The sequence below is a fragment of the Eschrichtius robustus genome, chromosome 9, assembly GCF_028021215.1.
Source record: "Eschrichtius robustus isolate mEscRob2 chromosome 9, mEscRob2.pri, whole genome shotgun sequence".
In the NCBI taxonomy this organism is placed as follows: Eukaryota; Metazoa; Chordata; class Mammalia; order Artiodactyla; family Eschrichtiidae; genus Eschrichtius; species Eschrichtius robustus.
The window spans coordinates 34,978,739-34,996,433 of record NC_090832.1 but is presented as its reverse complement, the minus strand read 5'-3'; the positions used below and the strand labels follow the sequence as shown (position 1 = coordinate 34,996,433).

The 17,695-nt window shown below is 36.2% G+C and overlaps 1 protein-coding gene across 4 annotated transcripts in view; it reads right to left on the bottom strand.

Annotated features, from left to right (window-relative positions):
* Positions 1-6,660: 6,660 nt before the first annotated feature.
* PTPRK (protein tyrosine phosphatase receptor type K) overlaps positions 6,661-17,695 on the bottom strand; it is a 554,818-nt gene continuing 543,783 nt past the window's right edge. For all 4 annotated transcript variants that reach the window (XM_068551059.1, XM_068551061.1, XM_068551060.1 and 1 more), the window contains 6 exons: positions 16,892-17,065; positions 13,863-13,994; positions 13,597-13,722; positions 10,825-10,988; positions 10,155-10,290; positions 6,661-6,894 (listed from right to left, as the gene is read on the bottom strand). In XM_068551059.1, coding sequence (XP_068407160.1) covers positions 6,841-6,894; positions 10,155-10,290; positions 10,825-10,988; positions 13,597-13,722; positions 13,863-13,994; positions 16,892-17,065 — 786 coding nt within the window. In that variant the 3' untranslated portion in view covers positions 6,661-6,840. The remainder of the gene's footprint in view (positions 6,895-10,154; positions 10,291-10,824; positions 10,989-13,596; positions 13,723-13,862; positions 13,995-16,891; positions 17,066-17,695) is intronic.

Here is a 17,695-nt window from a genome sequence, read left to right as displayed (position 1 = left end):
TCCAATCCCTGAACAAATGTATCTCTCCATTTGTCTAGGTATACTTTGATTCCTTTTATCAGAATTTTGTAATTTTCAACATGTAAATCCTGTACATGTTTTGATTAAGTGTATATCTATGTATTTCATTTTCTTATGAGCAATGATAAATGGTATTGTGTTATTCAGTTTCATAACTTTTATTTTTAATGTATAGGAATGCAATTGACATTCTTGTGTTGATCTTGTATCCTGTGAATTTACTTAACTCACTTATTTGTTCTAGGATTTTTGTAGGTTCTTTGGGATTTTCTACATAATCATGCCATCTGTAAACAGGAAAAGTTTTATTTTATATTTCAAATTTGTATGGCTTTTGTTTCTTCTTCTTGCCTTATTGCAAGCTAGAAATTCCAGTACTGTGTTGAATAAAATAGTGATATTTTATTTGTCTTGTCCTCAAGATTAGGGAGAAAGCATTCAGTCTTAACACTATTTTTTATGAAGTTAGCTGTAAATATTTTTTAGATGTTATCAAGTTGAGGAAGTTCCCTTCTAGAGAGCTTTTATCATCCATGAGTGTTGGATTTTATCAAATGGTTTTTCAAATTAATATAATCATATGCTTTTTTTTCCTTTAGCTTGTTGATATATGATGCATAACATTGATTGAGTTTCAAATGTTGAACCAGCCTTGCATACATGGAAATCATCCCACTTGGTTATGTGCATTTCTTTTTACTTTATTGGATTCAGTTTGCTAATATTTTGTTGAAAATTTTTATGTAAAATTCATGAGATATATTTGTTTATAATTTTACTTTTTTTGTACTGTCTCTGTTGAGTATGGTATGTTAGCACTTAAGTCTGCCTTTTTATTATTATTATTCTGTTTATTTTGTCTCGTTCTTATTCCAGTTTTGCTTTCCTTAATTTCCTGTGTGTTGTGTAAACATGTTTTAAGATTTTATCTTCATTCATATATAGTGTTTTTGAGTGTATCTCTTGGTGTAGTTTTCTCAGTGGTTTCTCTGGGCATTACAATATAAATATATGACATTATAATCTAGTGGTATCATTATTTTACCACTTACAGTAAAGTCTGGAAACCTTACTTCTATTTAGATCCCTTTTTCTTTCCTACTTTTAAATATTACTTTCTTGAATGTCAGATGGTATTGTAATTTTTGTTTCAATCATCAAATATAATTTATAAAACACATACATGGGGAAAGGGATATTCTATTGTATATACCCATAATTCTGCTCTTTCCACTGTTCTTCCTTTCTGATGCTTGAAATTTCCTCTTTTTTTTAATTATTTCTTTTTTTGCTTGAAGAATTTCCTTTAGCCATTCTCTAAGGAAGGTCTAACGACAAAGGTAACGAAGACCAACGGGGGGCAAAACGTAAAATATTTATTATCTGACCCTTTACTGATAGACATATGACTCCTCTAGGTTTTACTTTCTTAAACTTAACAATAAGGGCATTGGATTTGATCATCTCTAATATCCCTGTAACATCCATGATTTCATGTGGATTTCTTATGTGAAGGTATTTTTTTCCTCAATGACCACATTTGAGCACTCAGGCAATACAGAACTTAACACTGGAAAGCAAGTAATTAACAAATACTTACTCACTATCATTCCAAGAATATAACATGAAGGTGAAGAGAAATCCAGTCTGCTGACTGTGCGCCAGGTAATTAGATTTATGGAACTGGAGTTCAGGTTCCCACCGTGGGCTGGCAAGAGCCCAAAATGTTTTGCACCTGCCATGTAAGTCAGCATGTACCATCACAATCTGGAGTGTGGTGCTTCCACAGATGCTTTACTGCATTTGTGCTAAAACAGTTCAGGCTATCCCATGGCTCACAGAACAAGGGCTCCCCTTTTGAGCTCTCAGTACTATTATTTCCAGAAGAATTATTTTCTAATCATCATTTTGGGGGTGCTTATTAGGTGAAATGTGTGAATTACTTTCTGAAATATGCTCTTCTGAATTTAGTCCAGGTAGGAGGGAGCGGGGACATCGACCTTGTTTTTCTTCATCTTAAGAGTTAAGATTCAACTACATATATTTTTAAAACAGAAAAATATGTGAGAAAATAAGGTAAATAGGAAACCAAGAACAAGTATGAAAAAGTTATGATAGCTATTTAGAGACAACTAAAACTCATGTTTCTCTAAAACACATTTTTAGAAAGTCAGAACAGTAAAACAACAATTATTCTACAATGGAGGTCACAAACTTAGACAACCAGATGCAGCCTTCTGACAGGTTTTGTTTTTCACAGAGTTGGGTCAGGGGTATATTTTTGTTTTTGAATTTAACTGGTTGCTAATATTCAAAAATTTTAAGAGTTCACATAAAGGTTTAGATTTCCGCATCCTCTTGAGAGATGAGACACTGTTGGGCCGTATTCTCATGTGGCAAACACTACTGGGAGATGAGGAGCATTCTCTTTGGGCATCACTTGTGCTTTCGGGTCCAAGTGGGAGTCGGCCTCCCCACATCGTTGCCTCTGGTCCCCATGTCAAACAACAGTTGTCATTTATCATCAGTTTCATGCTATTGCGTTTCTTGTAGTAGAGCTGAAGATGGCAGAATATCTACTATCCATATTTCAGTCAAAAGTCAGAAAAAGCCAAATGGACCAAAAGGAATATGTGTTTTAGTAAAAATGGGAAGCAGATATATTTTTGTTGAGATGAAAAATACCCCTATAGAAATCCATACATTGAAGATGTCTGTTGTAATAATACAAACTGAATGACCATTCTGAAATATACCCGGCCTACTTCTCTCACTCACAATACCCGCTGGCTCCGCAGGCATCTCCTCTTTCTCAACAAATAACAAGTGGATGCCATGACGATCTTGTTTTCTCTACTTTTCCAGTTTGATTTTGTCTCTTAGACTATGCAACATAGCGGGAACACATGGCCTTTGCCCGTCTGTACATTCAAACAACTATTTAAGGAAATAACTCATTGGTGATTCAATTTAGATATTTTTGTTCTTCATATTCTGTATCTACATAGATTGCATCTAAGTACTGAGGGTTTGTATTTTTGTCCTAAATGCTATATTTCCTCTATCTGAATTAAGACTGATAAAACTGATAAGACTAATAAGACTAAGTTGAAATGAACACAACTACATCAGAATAAATCAGCACACAATTTTCTGGGTTAGATTTCAGGTATCGTAGCTCCTTTTCTACAACTGGCAAGTGCATCACGAGAGATAGTATCTGTCATAAAATCTCCCTACCATTCCCACCCCGAGCAGATCTGAACATTAAAGAAAGAGCTTTCAGATATTCAACAGGGACTTTATGTTTGCTTCAACAGTTTAGAAACCCCTTCCATTGGTTTCTTTCGGGATGTGATAACAACAGTGTCTCTCTGGTGTTTGTTATCTTCCAGGTTAGCATTTCAATTCACTTTGGAGGAAGCTGGAAGTGTGGAAGTGTTATATATCTACCACATTTCCATTGATTTTTGGACAATTTATATTCCAGAAGCCACTGATAGCTTATTTAAAGCAGATCCCGAGACAGAGCTTTTCTTTTTAGTTTCAGAGAGATAATTTTCTAATACTCTGCAGACCACTTGAATTGACCAGAGTTGTGAACAAATTCAGATAATATCTCTCCCACTCCAAGCCTCCCTAAGCTGTGGGGAGACTTTATGAAATAATATGCCGGGAACTTTTTTTACGGACACCATTTTCTGGCAACAGAGCAGATTTGAGAGGGAGCAGCTGTTGATGGCTGATCTCCAAGCTTATTACATGAGGACCTGGAACCCAAGAGATCACGAGGTGAATACTGAATGAGCACATCAGTAGAGAGGTAAACACGTCTCCTCTCCCTACTGGTCCAGTCAGAAATATCTTCCTTTTTGTTTATCTCTCAATGTCAGAGATCATTTGGCTGCAACACATTCATGCAAAACCTTTTCCTTTCTTCAAAGACTAAACATTAGAAAAAGGCTAGGCAGCACAGACAAGAAGGTTAACACTTATTTTCAAGATTGGTTAAAACTCGAATTCCCAGTTGCTGTGTGTCTCTGCCCACCCACTTCCAACATTTCCCTAGTGATAATATAGAGGAAGGGGATCTATAAAATTCCACGTCATGACAGCCACTTAAGGAATAATTGACATAGAGATAGGAGGCCTTTAACTGTGAAAAGCAGAGCACATTTTAAGAGTTCTACCAAGACATCTCCTGCCTAAAGGGACACAGCTGAGTGGGACATGGCCATGCATGGGACTACTCCACAACGGTATAAAGTATGAATTTTTGAATAAGAGTATTAAGAAAAACAGATTTAACATCCCACCCTTCTCCCCCAGTACAGTTGTCTCCAGGTGCACTGGCCTCTGTGGTGGTGCCTGAACAAAGCAAGCATGACATTTTTATTTTCTGTTAGGAAGAGGACTCTTTTTGTTCTTTGCTGGCATTTTGGAGGCCACACGGACCTCTGAGTTTTGTGGTCAGTGGTACTCATGGTGATTTTGGTTATGTGTGGGTTTAATCCTGTGAACAGAAATGAAATCAGGGTCATGCTGCAAAGCAGAATCCTTCAACATCATGAACATTACTGGGTAATGCAATCTTGAGTGAGTTTGTGGATTTTTTGTTAAATGCATCCGTGTTTAAATGAAAATTAGTCTTCCTAGGAAAAGATAAGTTCTCTTATCTAAATTCTTACGAATGAAAGTCACAAATGTTCTAATAATGCACACAGCAAGTGGAAGTTTGAAGATACCCAGAAAGATAATACTTTATGAGAAAATCAATTAATGAGGAACAATAAGAATGAAGTGCCAAATTTCCCTTGCCATGCCATCAGGGAAGCAGTGTGTTTACTGGAAGAGAGTGAGCTGCTAAATCAGACTCAGATTTAAATCTGTTGACAAATCATTTACCTTCTCAACTTCAGTTTTATCATTGGTAAAATAGGGATGACAATTACTATCTGTCAAGTTTGTTATAAGGAAGAAATAAGGAAATGTATATAAAGGGATAGTAACATATAAATATAGTAACTCAAAAAAAAAAAAAATCAATGTCAATCCCCTGGCCTTTCTTTCTTTCCACTCATTTGGAGTTTTTGAAATTCAATTTAAACAACAAAAGTGAAAGAAATTACTGCTTGGACATCAGTTTTTTGTGTTTTTTTTGGCTGTGCCACGCAGCATGTAGGACCTTAGTTCCCCCACCAGGGATTGATCCCACACCCCCTGCAGTGGAAGCGTGGAGTCTTAACCACTGGACTGCCAGGGAAGTCCCAAGTTTTACTTTTAATAGATTTTATGTGGTCTACTTGTATCAATGAGAATAAGGTATTTATTTGGGAGTGAAGGTATGAAAATTAAGGGGAGAAAATGATGTGCAAACAATAACTGTTGTAATTATAAAAATTTTATTTCACTCTTACTTTAATTAAATCTTCATAAGCACCATGTCATGAACTGGCAATCTAGAAAGAGGATACTGGAATGCTTTAGTCAATAACAAACTGCAAGCTGATGATATGAAGTTACAGCTACACGGAGCATGTGTTACAAGACCACATTGAGAAAGGTTCACTTGAGAATCCCACGATGATGCACAAAACAGGATTCTGGCATCGATTTGTTCACACTTCCTATGCTCAGAACCCAAAGCTTGTGCATGTACACATCAAAAGAAACACTGGATCACCTTGACAGTTTACAGTTTGCTAACACTTGACCCTGAAAGCATAAATGTTGCCATCTTGATTTCTTGACCAGTGCGTGGTCATAGGCTGAAAAGACCAATTCCTTTAAAACTTAAATTATGCTTAAAGGTTATGTTCAACATTATGCAAGTCATCAGCAAGGCCTTTGAATGTGTGCAATTCTCATATATGATCACCAAACCATTACTGACCTAAGGAAATCGTGGAAAATTATATATTTTCAGCAAAATGTTTTAATTTGGTCCTACATTAAAAGACCCAATTGCCAAGGTGTTTTACATAAATTTAATTCACAAGCATGTACACAAGAGATTCACTATAAAGAACATTGCTTCCTGGTTTATGAATAAAAAGTTTATCCTCTACTTACACTAACCATACAAAAAATAATCTACAAAAATTGTTTACAGTTGATTTTAGTGAAAGAAAAAGCTTTCTTCAGAAAAAAAAAATGATTGTGTGGTGGTAGTAGTTTAGCCATCAAAAAAGGAATGTAAGTAACCAATAAATATAATGTGCTTTCTCCATATAGACATATTTACACTTGAGTCTTTGGCTTATGTTGTTTTCTAAAAAGAACTTTAAATGATCCAGCCATCATTGCACATTAAAGGAAAATAAGCCAGTTATATATATTTATATATTTATATAGAGATCTGCTACACTTGAAGCATATTAAAAAATGAACTTTCCTACGAATTTGCACAGCTTTTCTTTCTTCTTCCTTGAAAGATTTAACATCTTTTATCTGAAAAAGGGAGAAAAATGCCACAGAGAAAGTATTGATTCATGCAACACGTGGTGGCTGCTCTACCGAAGCCAGGAGAGAAAAGGCTGCGTGTTCACTGGACAAACACTAAGAAGTTCTCATTTGCATCTGCTTCTTATTAAATAAAATTTATGTGGCACGAAATGTTGATGCTTTCGTACAATAATAGAAACTGAGTCCTTTTTATTAAGATACACAACTTCATAAGAAAAATACTTTTACCTCTCAAATGTAAAAGCCTCCCACCCCCCACATTAGAATCTTTCTGCACAGGTGTGACACGTACAACAGCTGCTGGCTCAACAGATGAATGGGCTCTGCTTGGATGCACTTTGAAGTCCCCCCCAACTAAGATGACTCCAGGTACTCCAAAGCTACGTCGTAGCAGAAACGGTACTGCTCCTGAAAGATGTTAAAACAAAAGGGTGGAGCAAAGTTAAGAAAAAGGAGAAGAATGGAGAATAATAGCTATCAAATGAATACTTGCATTCAATCTAGATTTTTCAAGAATTACAGATTTTTTTTCTATATACAAGTTTAACATCTAGGCATGCATATTTTACATTTGAGTCTAATGATTGCTGTTTAAGAAAAAGGAACTTGATGTAAAAAGATATGTTCTCTTTGCCTCATATTTTATATCAAATTAAAAAAATCTGCAGTATTATCGGATTATAATAGTAATACCTGATCAGTACAGAAAAATTTCCAAGTATAGAAAAAGATAATCAGAAAAAGTCTCTATAAATCTGTTATCAGAAACAACTGTTTTAAAATACTACCTTAGTGTTAATTCAGTCCATTTTTATGCATGGTTGAAATAATAATTACTTTAGAATAAATATTAATTGCTTATCTATGTTTGGGGATATAACTTTATATTTTATTTTCTGTTGTTTAGCATTGTTATGTATCCTTTTCTTATGTTATTTAACACCTCTTTTAATACTTCATAAAAGTCTAATATGTGGATTGACTGTAATATTGCATTTATTTTTTTCTTTACTATAAATAATCCTAGAGTGAACATGCAAATATTTTTCTCCGCACTTCAGATATTTTCCTTAGTGGTATTAAAAAAAGCCAGTCATTTCAGACTGCCACTCAACAATTCCAAATTCTTAATTTCTTCTTCCAGTTTTATTGAGATATAATTGACATATAGCACTGTATGTTTAAGGTGTACGGCATAACGATTTGACTTTCATACATGAACATCCAAATTCTCAATTTTTGACACAGTTTTTGGTCTATCAGAGAATTTAAGTAAATTTTTCAAAAATGTTTAGTGGTTCTTAAATATTTTTGAGCTTACTTTTACCAGAAAAATTTATTTCTTCTGCCTTTATTTATTTAAGACAACTTGGTTGACAAAAATTTTTGAGTTAAAACTGCCTTTCCTCTCAGTCCATCTGTGTGTCGCTCCATTATGAAGAATTTAGAAAAATTCAGACTGCATTACAAATTATTACTTGCAATATGTATTAAAATCTTCCCAATTCAGTCCAAGTGGGTAAAATTCAGGCTGAATTAGAGAACAATCTAAAACGCATATTATTTCAAAAGAGAACTTCCAGGTGTCTCCAGCAATAAATGAGGGAAATAAAAACTTTCCCCAAGAGGTCTTTATCAATCCTACCCTAATTATCAAGTAGGTGTGATTTAAATTAGCCTACCACTGTGGCAAATGCATCTCAAGAACCAAAAAGTGCTTGGGAACTGTTACATCTCTTTAATCAGTCTCTAGCAATTTGGTTTACTCTCTAAATTTTCTTACCAAACTCGTCAGTTCAATTCAACAGCACACTGAACTAATCACTAACCTTGATTAGACACAAATTGGGTGTTTAGTCAGGATTCATGGGACATGAATGTAAAGGTAAATAGTAACTCCTAAGAATGTTCTAGAATGGCAGAGTTTAATCATAGACTTTTTTTTTTTTTTAAGGAACAGTGAGAAATCAGAGTTAAATTTGGAAGTATGATTTGAATGCTGCGGCCAGAAGTGATCTTATTGATGATTTTGGAAGACTTGATCTGAGAGATAGAGGCAGAGTTTACATTAAAAACTCTTCAAAAAAAAAAAAAAAAAACTCTTCAGACAGCAGAGAGTTTAAAGACCTAACCATTACCCGCCCATTTTGTAAAAAGACCTCAGAGTTCTACCTCAAAAATTCCTCAAATCTATCTCCCCACTTCCTCCAGCTCCATTGCCAACACCCCAGTCAAAGCCAGTATCATCTTATAGGGACAACAGCAATACCTAAGGTATGAGCTGGAGTAGAGGGGCTTTGAGGACTTGTAGAAGGGGAAGAAGTCTGTGACGTTCTTCAAAGTGAAACAGTATAAATGTAACTCTTCAGATTTTGTCTCAGGAAGCAATGCACCTCCTGTGTGAACAATCCATGAGCAGGAAGTGGTGAAAATACTTTAAAGGTTTATTGAATTGCTCACTTTTGTTATCTGATCATCTTGATAAATGTAGGGCAAGCAACAATGATGTCTTGGTTTTTCTGGTTTACTTTTCTGTGAGCATAAACTGCACAGCTGCCCCTGACCTTATCCTACCATGCACATATGTATAACCCACAGCCATCACTTTAGAAGTCGAATGTGCTAGAGAAGTTTAACTTTCTTCCTCTGCATACAGCTTCAACCAGACGAGCTCCTACATACACATACCTCCCTGCTCTTATTTTGTAATCTGTGTTGTGATTTCGTGAGCCCTGGCTAATTCAAATAATATCACATGAACTACGTTCTAAAATTGGTAAAGCTGAAAACTGTCAATGGCAATAGTTTAAAAAATTATAATTTGACCAGCAATGAAGAATTACAGATAATGACTAAAATAAATTTCATTTGCCCTTTAAAAACACTGGGTGTCTAAAGTGCTAGATGCAGGGCTTCCCTGGTGGCGCAGTGGTTGAGAATCTGCCTGTCAATGCAGGGGACACGGGTTTGATCCCTGGCCCGGTAAGATCCCATATGCCATGGAGCAACTAAGCCCGTGCACCACAACGACTGAGCCTGCGTCCTGCAGCTACTGAAGCCCGCGCGCCTAGAGCCCGTGCTCCGCAACAAGAGAAGCCACCGCAATGAGAAGCCCACGCACTGTGATGAAGAATAGCTCCCACTTGCTGCAACTAGAGAAAGCCCATGCGCAGCAACGAAGACCCAACACAGCCAAAAATAAATTAAAAATACAAAGAAACAAACAAAAAGAACTGATATAAAAAGTGCTAGATGCAACCTATGAGTATATCCCTCAAAATGTTTTACCAGTTAACTCAATATTGTTTAAGAAATAAAAATAAACAAGAATGAAACCTAGCTAGCAGGATTTTCTTATTATAGAACCATTTACCAAATTTTACTGTAGCAAATATTTATTGCTCAAAAGAAACAAACAAAAATCCTATACATTTCCCAAGTTAAATGAAAGTAGTTTTCTTCATCATTAGCAGTTTAGGCAATATGTGATTATGTTTATGTGGGTAAAGAGGGATACTTGGCAATTCATCAGTTAAGCAGGAAAGTCCCCACAAAGACACATTTATACATATGATTCGCTTTGTGTGTATCAAGTCAAATCAACAAGTAGGTTGACTAATGATTGACTAATCTCTACCCTCCCTTCTGCGTTCAAGACTGTGACTCACCGGGGCTTCCACCATGTTTGGCTTGCTGTTCCTTAGCGTCTTGACCGCATGGAACACATCGACAACATTTTGCCGTTTTACCATTTCAACAACGATGCCTATAGCACAGAACATGCCACTTCGCCCACCACCATTTCTAAAAGCAAAGAAAGCAAAGGCATTTCAGAGTGAAGCTTTTGGTGACCATAGGTCACACAATCATATGTTTAGGAAAAGAAAACATTATCTTTCAAATTTTTTCCCTTTGTGTTTTAATTTTGCTTCACATGTGTGCATGTATGTGTAGAGAACAAAAAAGAAAGATACTTGAGGATGACATTAACTCAGTAGCTTATACTTAGGGACATGTTATAGGTATAGATGGCTGCAACCTAGATACTTTGAGATTTTGATAGATTTGTACACAGCATAAATCAGAAAAGTTATTCAGAGTAGTGTTCAAAAGAGTTTAAACTATATAATAACTATACAATAATCAATTTTAAAAATACAAAAGTTTAAGTTAGTAGTGAATTATAGAATCAAGAAACAGGAAGATTGTTTCAAAAGAATATCTAGTCAAGGTCTGTAAGATGGGAGTTGGCTACTCTTTAACATAGAAAACGTGAAGACTAATGAGGAAACGACCACCAAGGCCCCCCAGATGGCCAAGCCAAGCCGCCACACTCACAGGCAGTGGATGATTGTTCGGCCCTCCCCGTCCTCGCATTCCTCCTGCCATTTTTCCACCTGCAGTATCAGCTTCAAAAATGACCGTTTGGAGCCAGGGACTTCTCGATGAGAAGCCCACCCTAGATACTGAAACTGCTGCACCATCAGATAACCTTCCTGTGGCTGCAGAGGGAAAAGTATTTTTATGTAAATAAGTTGGGGCTAGAATTTTTACTAAAAAGTAAAAGGTTCATATCAATTTACACCATGACATAAATGACACTTACAATGGATTGAATCTAGCTGATGCAAGTCCAGAATATGTACATACCAGTGCAGAAACATTCTAAGTTACATGAGAATTATCCGTTATACAAGCTTCTCCCTCATGCTCCATATCCAATAATCAATTCCTATGTTTATACTTCTTAAATAACTTTCAAATTCACCTCCTCTTTATTGCCACTGACATCATTGCACTCTCAATCACAAATCATAACAATCACTTCTTAGTTGATCTCCCTGAACAAACTTTGATCTCCTTTCAAACCATTCTTACCGAAGGCATCATGATTATTTTTAAATGCAAATATGATCTTGTCACTTCCTGATTTAATGGCTTCCAAATGATCTTAGCATAAAACCCAAATTGCTGCCATGGCTTAAAAATACCTATATGATAAGGCTCCACCTCTTTCTCTAACTTCCCTTTATTCTAACAACCTATTCAAGTTCTAGACACACTGGCCTTCTCTTAATCTATTTATCAAGTCATTTCTTGCCTTGGGAACTTTGCACATACTCTCCCCTTCGCCTTGAACATCTCCTTCTTGCTTGCTTTTCTCAGTCCCAAACAGAGTGATCAACTTGTCTTGGGTTTGCCTTGGACTTTTCTGGTCTTTGCACTGAAATTCATGTGTTCTAGGAAACCTCCCTGTCCTGTGTAAACCAAGGTAGCTGGCTATCCCATGCCCAGAGAGCGCCTACAAATTTTTCAAATTTTGACTTAAATATCACTACCTCAAAGAAGTCTTCTCTGATCACCCAGCTATGTCAGATCACCCAAATCCTCTGTATTTTGTACTTTTTCTCTGTAAAATTTCATTTATTTGTAAATGATTATATAAGTTTTTTAATGTTTGTCTTCCCTGACAAAATACAAATTCTTTAAGGACAAGATAATCTCTTTTTCCCTTAAAATCTCTATCCTAGAACCTAGCAAAATACTTTCCAAAGAACAGTATTGTTGAATAAATGAATCAAGACCTTAAACCTTCATATGAAAATGTAAGGAAGAATTTGTAATGCACAAGTAAGCCATATCATAAGGCATCAGATCTGAAGCTTCACATGGCAAGGGCTCATGCATCTTTTGGTAGGACAATCTATACTATCTAGTATAACACCCAACCTCTAGTTGGCGCATACTAAATATTTGGTGAGGTGAATGATATTAAATAATGAGAATGGGAACAGAAAGAAAAATCACGCACTAATAAGGACCAGAACACCAAATATAGAGGAAGATAAATATGCTGACCAAGAAAAAATGTAACACAAATTTCAGTTCCTGTTCCTAGAATATTTTTCATATAAACAGCTCAATTAACAGACAGGTCTTACTTTCTTAGTTTAGCAGCTACGGTTTCTCAGCTAAAATATTACTAGAACCATAATGTAACAGATGTGCAGACATAATGAGATTCCTTTAAATTAACATCTAAGATATGCATGAATATTATGACATGATTGAAGTTATCCTTTTTTTCTCCACTGAAATGAGCAATAGAATTGGATATGAATTTCTTCTCTACTTATACACATATAGACTTATTAACCAGAAACACATATAGCCATTTTGATGTGAGAAACACTGAAACATGACAATTCTAATCACACACTTAAAACAAGACACATACATAGAATTGCTGCTTTAAAAAAGAGTAACCTAGCTCTTTAAAAAGACCATAATTCCATAGAAGTTACTACTGCTTTCTTTTCAAATTCTGCTTGCTATGTGGTTACATAATCTAAACAGTTTTTATTAGTACTTTTTGGTTTTTTGAAGGAGAGACCCCACACAATTTGTCACTGATGGCAAAACACATGAAGTGTCGAGGAAAGAAAGACTTCTGAAGGACACAGTTGCTACTTAGCTGCTGGGAAAAGGCACAGTGGTAGCAGCACTCGATCTAGCTATAGATTTGGGCAAAGCCAGATGCTGGGACACTTAGAAAGATGAAATTGTAGATGAGCTGTAGGAGGAGAATAGGTGATGGCTGTGATATACTTTTTCCTTCATGCCTGGGGTCCTCTCTTACAAGCAGAACTGGAATAGTGACACGGAACCCTTCTACAATGGCTAGTCCGACTTATCACTTCCTCCTGTCATCAGTATTATATTCTTATTTTTCAATTGCATGCCTCTTCTGGGTTGGATTATCAATGCTAATAAAACATGCAGTCAACCTTGAGATAAGTCTACTTATACTCAGGGGCCAGGCACAGACAATCAAACTCACTTGAACCTAGGAATCTGAATTTAGACTTCTATATAGAATACAATAGGCTAGTAACTGACCAGGAAACCTAGCTTCCAGCATTTCTGCTTTCCTATTTTTAGAATGCATTTTTATTCTAGTGCTAAGGCATGAGATGATTACTAGCCTTGGGAATGATTATATAATGCTTATTAGTTTTACTCTCTCTTTTGTCTGAATGGAAACATACCCCGTCATGATTATGGTCACCTGGTTCTGGATCAGCTCAGTTAAAATCATTAATGACTTACTCTTGTTAGATTGCATATCCTAAAAATCCGGTTTATCACATCACAGTCCATTGAACAAGACATACATTCCACTTGGATAGGGCCATATCGTAGCATCCCTTCTTCTGGCCAGTACTGAGGGCAGCCCTAGATGATGAATGTTTTGAAAGAAAAAGAAAATGAGCATTATTTTTTCTAACTAGGGTAGTATAAAGCAAATTTTACCATTTTATTACTACCTTATTAAGTTGTGTGTAAGTACACAAAAGCAACCTATAACCATTAACCTGGGACAAGTCGACTTCATTTAACATCACAATGGAGGTACAGCCATAATCATACACTAATCTCCAGAAGTCTTTCACAGTGTTTGGCAGAGGGTACTGTGTGACGATGAAAGCAGCTGGTTGCCTGTAGCTCTGTGAAAAAAACAAGGTAGATGGGGAAACATAAGAACTTCAAATGAATAATTAGTTGTACAAACAGATTCAGTACACTTCAATGTAGGGCCAGTAAGACACAACAGCTTCACATGGAGATGGAGCCAGCCTGCTGCTTAAGCCATGGAATAACAGATTTGGACCATTGCAATATACTGCAACTAGTAATCAGTCAATCTGTTGTATGACTTTGATGCCTCAGCAGTAATTTAAGCCAATAATTTGTTTTATTTTGTTGATAAAAGTAAATATAGCACAAATACCAAAAAAAAAAAAAAAAAAAAGAAAACTTCTTGAGGCTAACATCCTTTTTGAGGTACCTGTTGGACTGTTTTAGTCTTCCAAAGTCTAAGAGGTTAAAGGCATAAAATTCCCTGGCATGTGTGTGTGTCTCCGTGTATCTATCTATGTCTATCTGCTATCAGCTGTGAATGGAACTGTTTGGCTCTCCTCCACTCCAAATAAGAAAAACCACATGTGCCTCAAACTCTTGTGCTTTTATATTATATCGACATTATCAACACATCTTGTAGGCAATCCACTTTCCATAGTTTTCTGGGCATTTCTAATGTATATCAATGATCAGAATGATGGTTTCAATCATTTAAGATTTTTCAAGTGCCAAAGAGTAAAACCAATGCATTTCCTGGGCCCACATAAGAGGGAATGTCTCCTTGTTTACCAAATGCCCCTTGATTGGGACACAGCACATTATCTCTTTCCAGAACGAGAGGATAGGCTCATCTGGCCAGTCAATCTGTCATTCCACAGACTAATGATCTGCACTAAAAAAGAAATATATATTTCTATGAAATTAATGATTTGTAAAAATATAACTAGACGGTTGCCTGAGATGGATTTCTTTAATGCTGATAAAAATTGTCAGTGATCTCCTAACTCATTTGTATCATACTACTCTTTAAGTCCTTCAAGTGTCTTAAACCAGTGTAGAAATTGACCTTTAAACTTCATAGATCCTATCACCATTTGGGAAATGCTGCTAACCATAGCATTTCACTCCATGGAAGACTTCAGGATAAATCTGAGGAGATAGTAATTCACCGGCTGCTTCTACATGACCTTAAGACCTCACAAAGTCACACCCACAGTTGGGGTGAGTACCCTCCTAAAGAGGGTATGAAAGCTCATGGGAAAGGATCAGAAGAAAGAAGTAAGCTTCCCTTCCAATTAAACGTCTGCTCCATGGGAAAGTAAGTCAAAGGCTAAAAGCCTTTTATTCCTGTTTTGAGTCACAGGGGAGGGGATATAGATGAGGAGCAGATGATGTGGGAGAAGACTGAAGATTTCCTTTTTCCTTCCTCTCTAAGTGCAAGAGCACATCTAAGGCTTTGAAATCACAGGATCCTTGGCCTTACCTCCTAATTCTTCACAGGTATGGCGCAGGGTATATGCCCCTTTCGATGGGGGTAGAGGGCAGGAGAAGGTGGGGAGTGTTGACCAGTGAGCCCACTCTTATAAGCCAAACCCAACTGAAATTTCTGAAGCCCTAACCACACTACTAAATCCACAGGGCAGTTTCACCTATAAAATATATCTGTGTTGAATCACAGGGAATTAAACAGAGAATAAGAACAGGGAATACAAGCTTCAATCTTCATATTGACTAGAAAACAATCTGAAAATTAGGAAAAAATTTGAAAGAAATGCCAAAGACAAAAAGTGCCTCAAACACATGCCTCATCAATATTCTTTCCTAATATTTTCTTTTTCCCTTTTTCACACGGCCTTTTTTCATCCAAATCTAAACTGGCTCAGAAACAAAAAGTTCTGTGTGTTTTCTCTGTATTTAGTATGTTTGCCTTTCCAGACAATTAAAATTGGAAGAAAAAGTACAATGAGGATCCAATGTGATTTCAGGAGATATGAGTAATGACAAGGCAAGACTCTGGTCACAGCAAGAGTGGCATCTTTCTACTTGAGCTTGCCTTTAAACTATTCCACGCATTAGAATAAAAAGATCAAAGCAACTGGGTGAAAGTTAGAATTGGAATGTGGGCTTTTCTAAGTCTCTACTATCAGAAGCTAATTTTGGAAACACAATAGGAGCAATTACTTAGAAAGCTTCGTCATTAGTCACCCAGGAGTGAACCCTGACTTCTGATTTCTCCTTACTACAGTTCCATAGCCTAAAGGGCAAAAACTAGAGATGCTTATGAATGAAGGTGATAAACTAAAAGGATTCTGAACTTGAAACCCTTCTTACTTCTTCCCAAGGTAAGCAAAACAAGGTGGTCAAAGACTAATTTAAAATTCTCTTTCCGTATTGTTCTGTCTATGGGACGCTAACATGCTGAGTACATGCTCTACCATCTACAGTGTGAAGATTGGGGTGGGGTAAGAGAGTTCCTTCATTATGATCAATGTGTTAACATGATATCTTCCATGCCTTCCTTAGTTATTTATATCTAGTCTCTATTAATTAATAACCAATATAACAAGTTAGCTATAAATTATTGGAACATTAAATGTCAGAGATAAAAATTTCCAAACTAACACAATTTCAGTAGAATATGGCATTCTGTGATTTTAAAACTTCGAAATAGATAAGCATGATTCTCTTTCCTGAAAATAATTGGGATAAAAACTATCACCTGTAGATATTTCTTGTACAGAGATTTTTATAATAATTGACAACCAAGTGCCAAACTTATAGTCAAGTCTAAAATTTATAGTGCCTAAGAATCACTGTAAGGGAAATTCAAAATCATTCTCCAAAAAAAATTTGTATTTCAATGTAAGTTTCCAATTTTCCTTTTTAGGCCATTTAAATTTTCTTGAAAAGAGAACTAGCCAGTGTTCATCAATTTTGCAGCTTTTCATGACACTTTACACTAACAAAGAGAGCAGTCTCTTACGTCCATAAGAGCAGCATTGATGTAGTTACTACTCTCCCCATCAATTGTAATTAAAAAAGGCAGACATCTGTCAGGTGGCAGCATGTCCATGAAACGGTTCTTGTCATGGTTCCTTGGCAGGCAAGCTATACTGCAGTCCTCAGCTTGTAGTCGAGGGGTGACTGAATTCAAGGTCTGAAAAGAAAAGGGAACCCAGGTTAAAAGACAGTGACCCATTTAATAGCATAACACAGATCTATCAAGCATTTTGGAGGCCAAGTAGAAAGTGAAGGATTTGTGCAAGCCAATGGCATTTGCCACGATGACATGCTGATAGACTTTGTAGTTAAAGCTAATGAAGCCAGAGAAGTGACAAAGAAACAATACACACATTGTACAACGGGCCTCTTCTTAAAAGGGAAAGGGATGCTAAACAACACAGCAACCTGCAAAATGTATTGCCCAACCAAAGAAAATGCAATCAGAGTGGCCCATGATGATGACCCAGCATAAAGTTATCATTTGTAATAACATTTTAATATGCCATATTTGAAGACGTGCTATTGCATGTTGGAAAGAGCACTGGGCAAAGAATCAAAGTATTAGGTTTCTAGAGTTATTCTTGACTTCATAGTCACATAGCTTTAGGGGTGTTTTAAGGGCAATGAAAACATTGGGGATTATTTAGAGACGATATTTAGCACAAACTCTAGCTATTATTATTAATGTTCTTGATCTCACGTTGTGAGTAACATAGAAGGTTAAAATCCATAAGACTGCATTTGGAAAAAGGTTGTAAACACACCCAAATTACCACTAAATTTG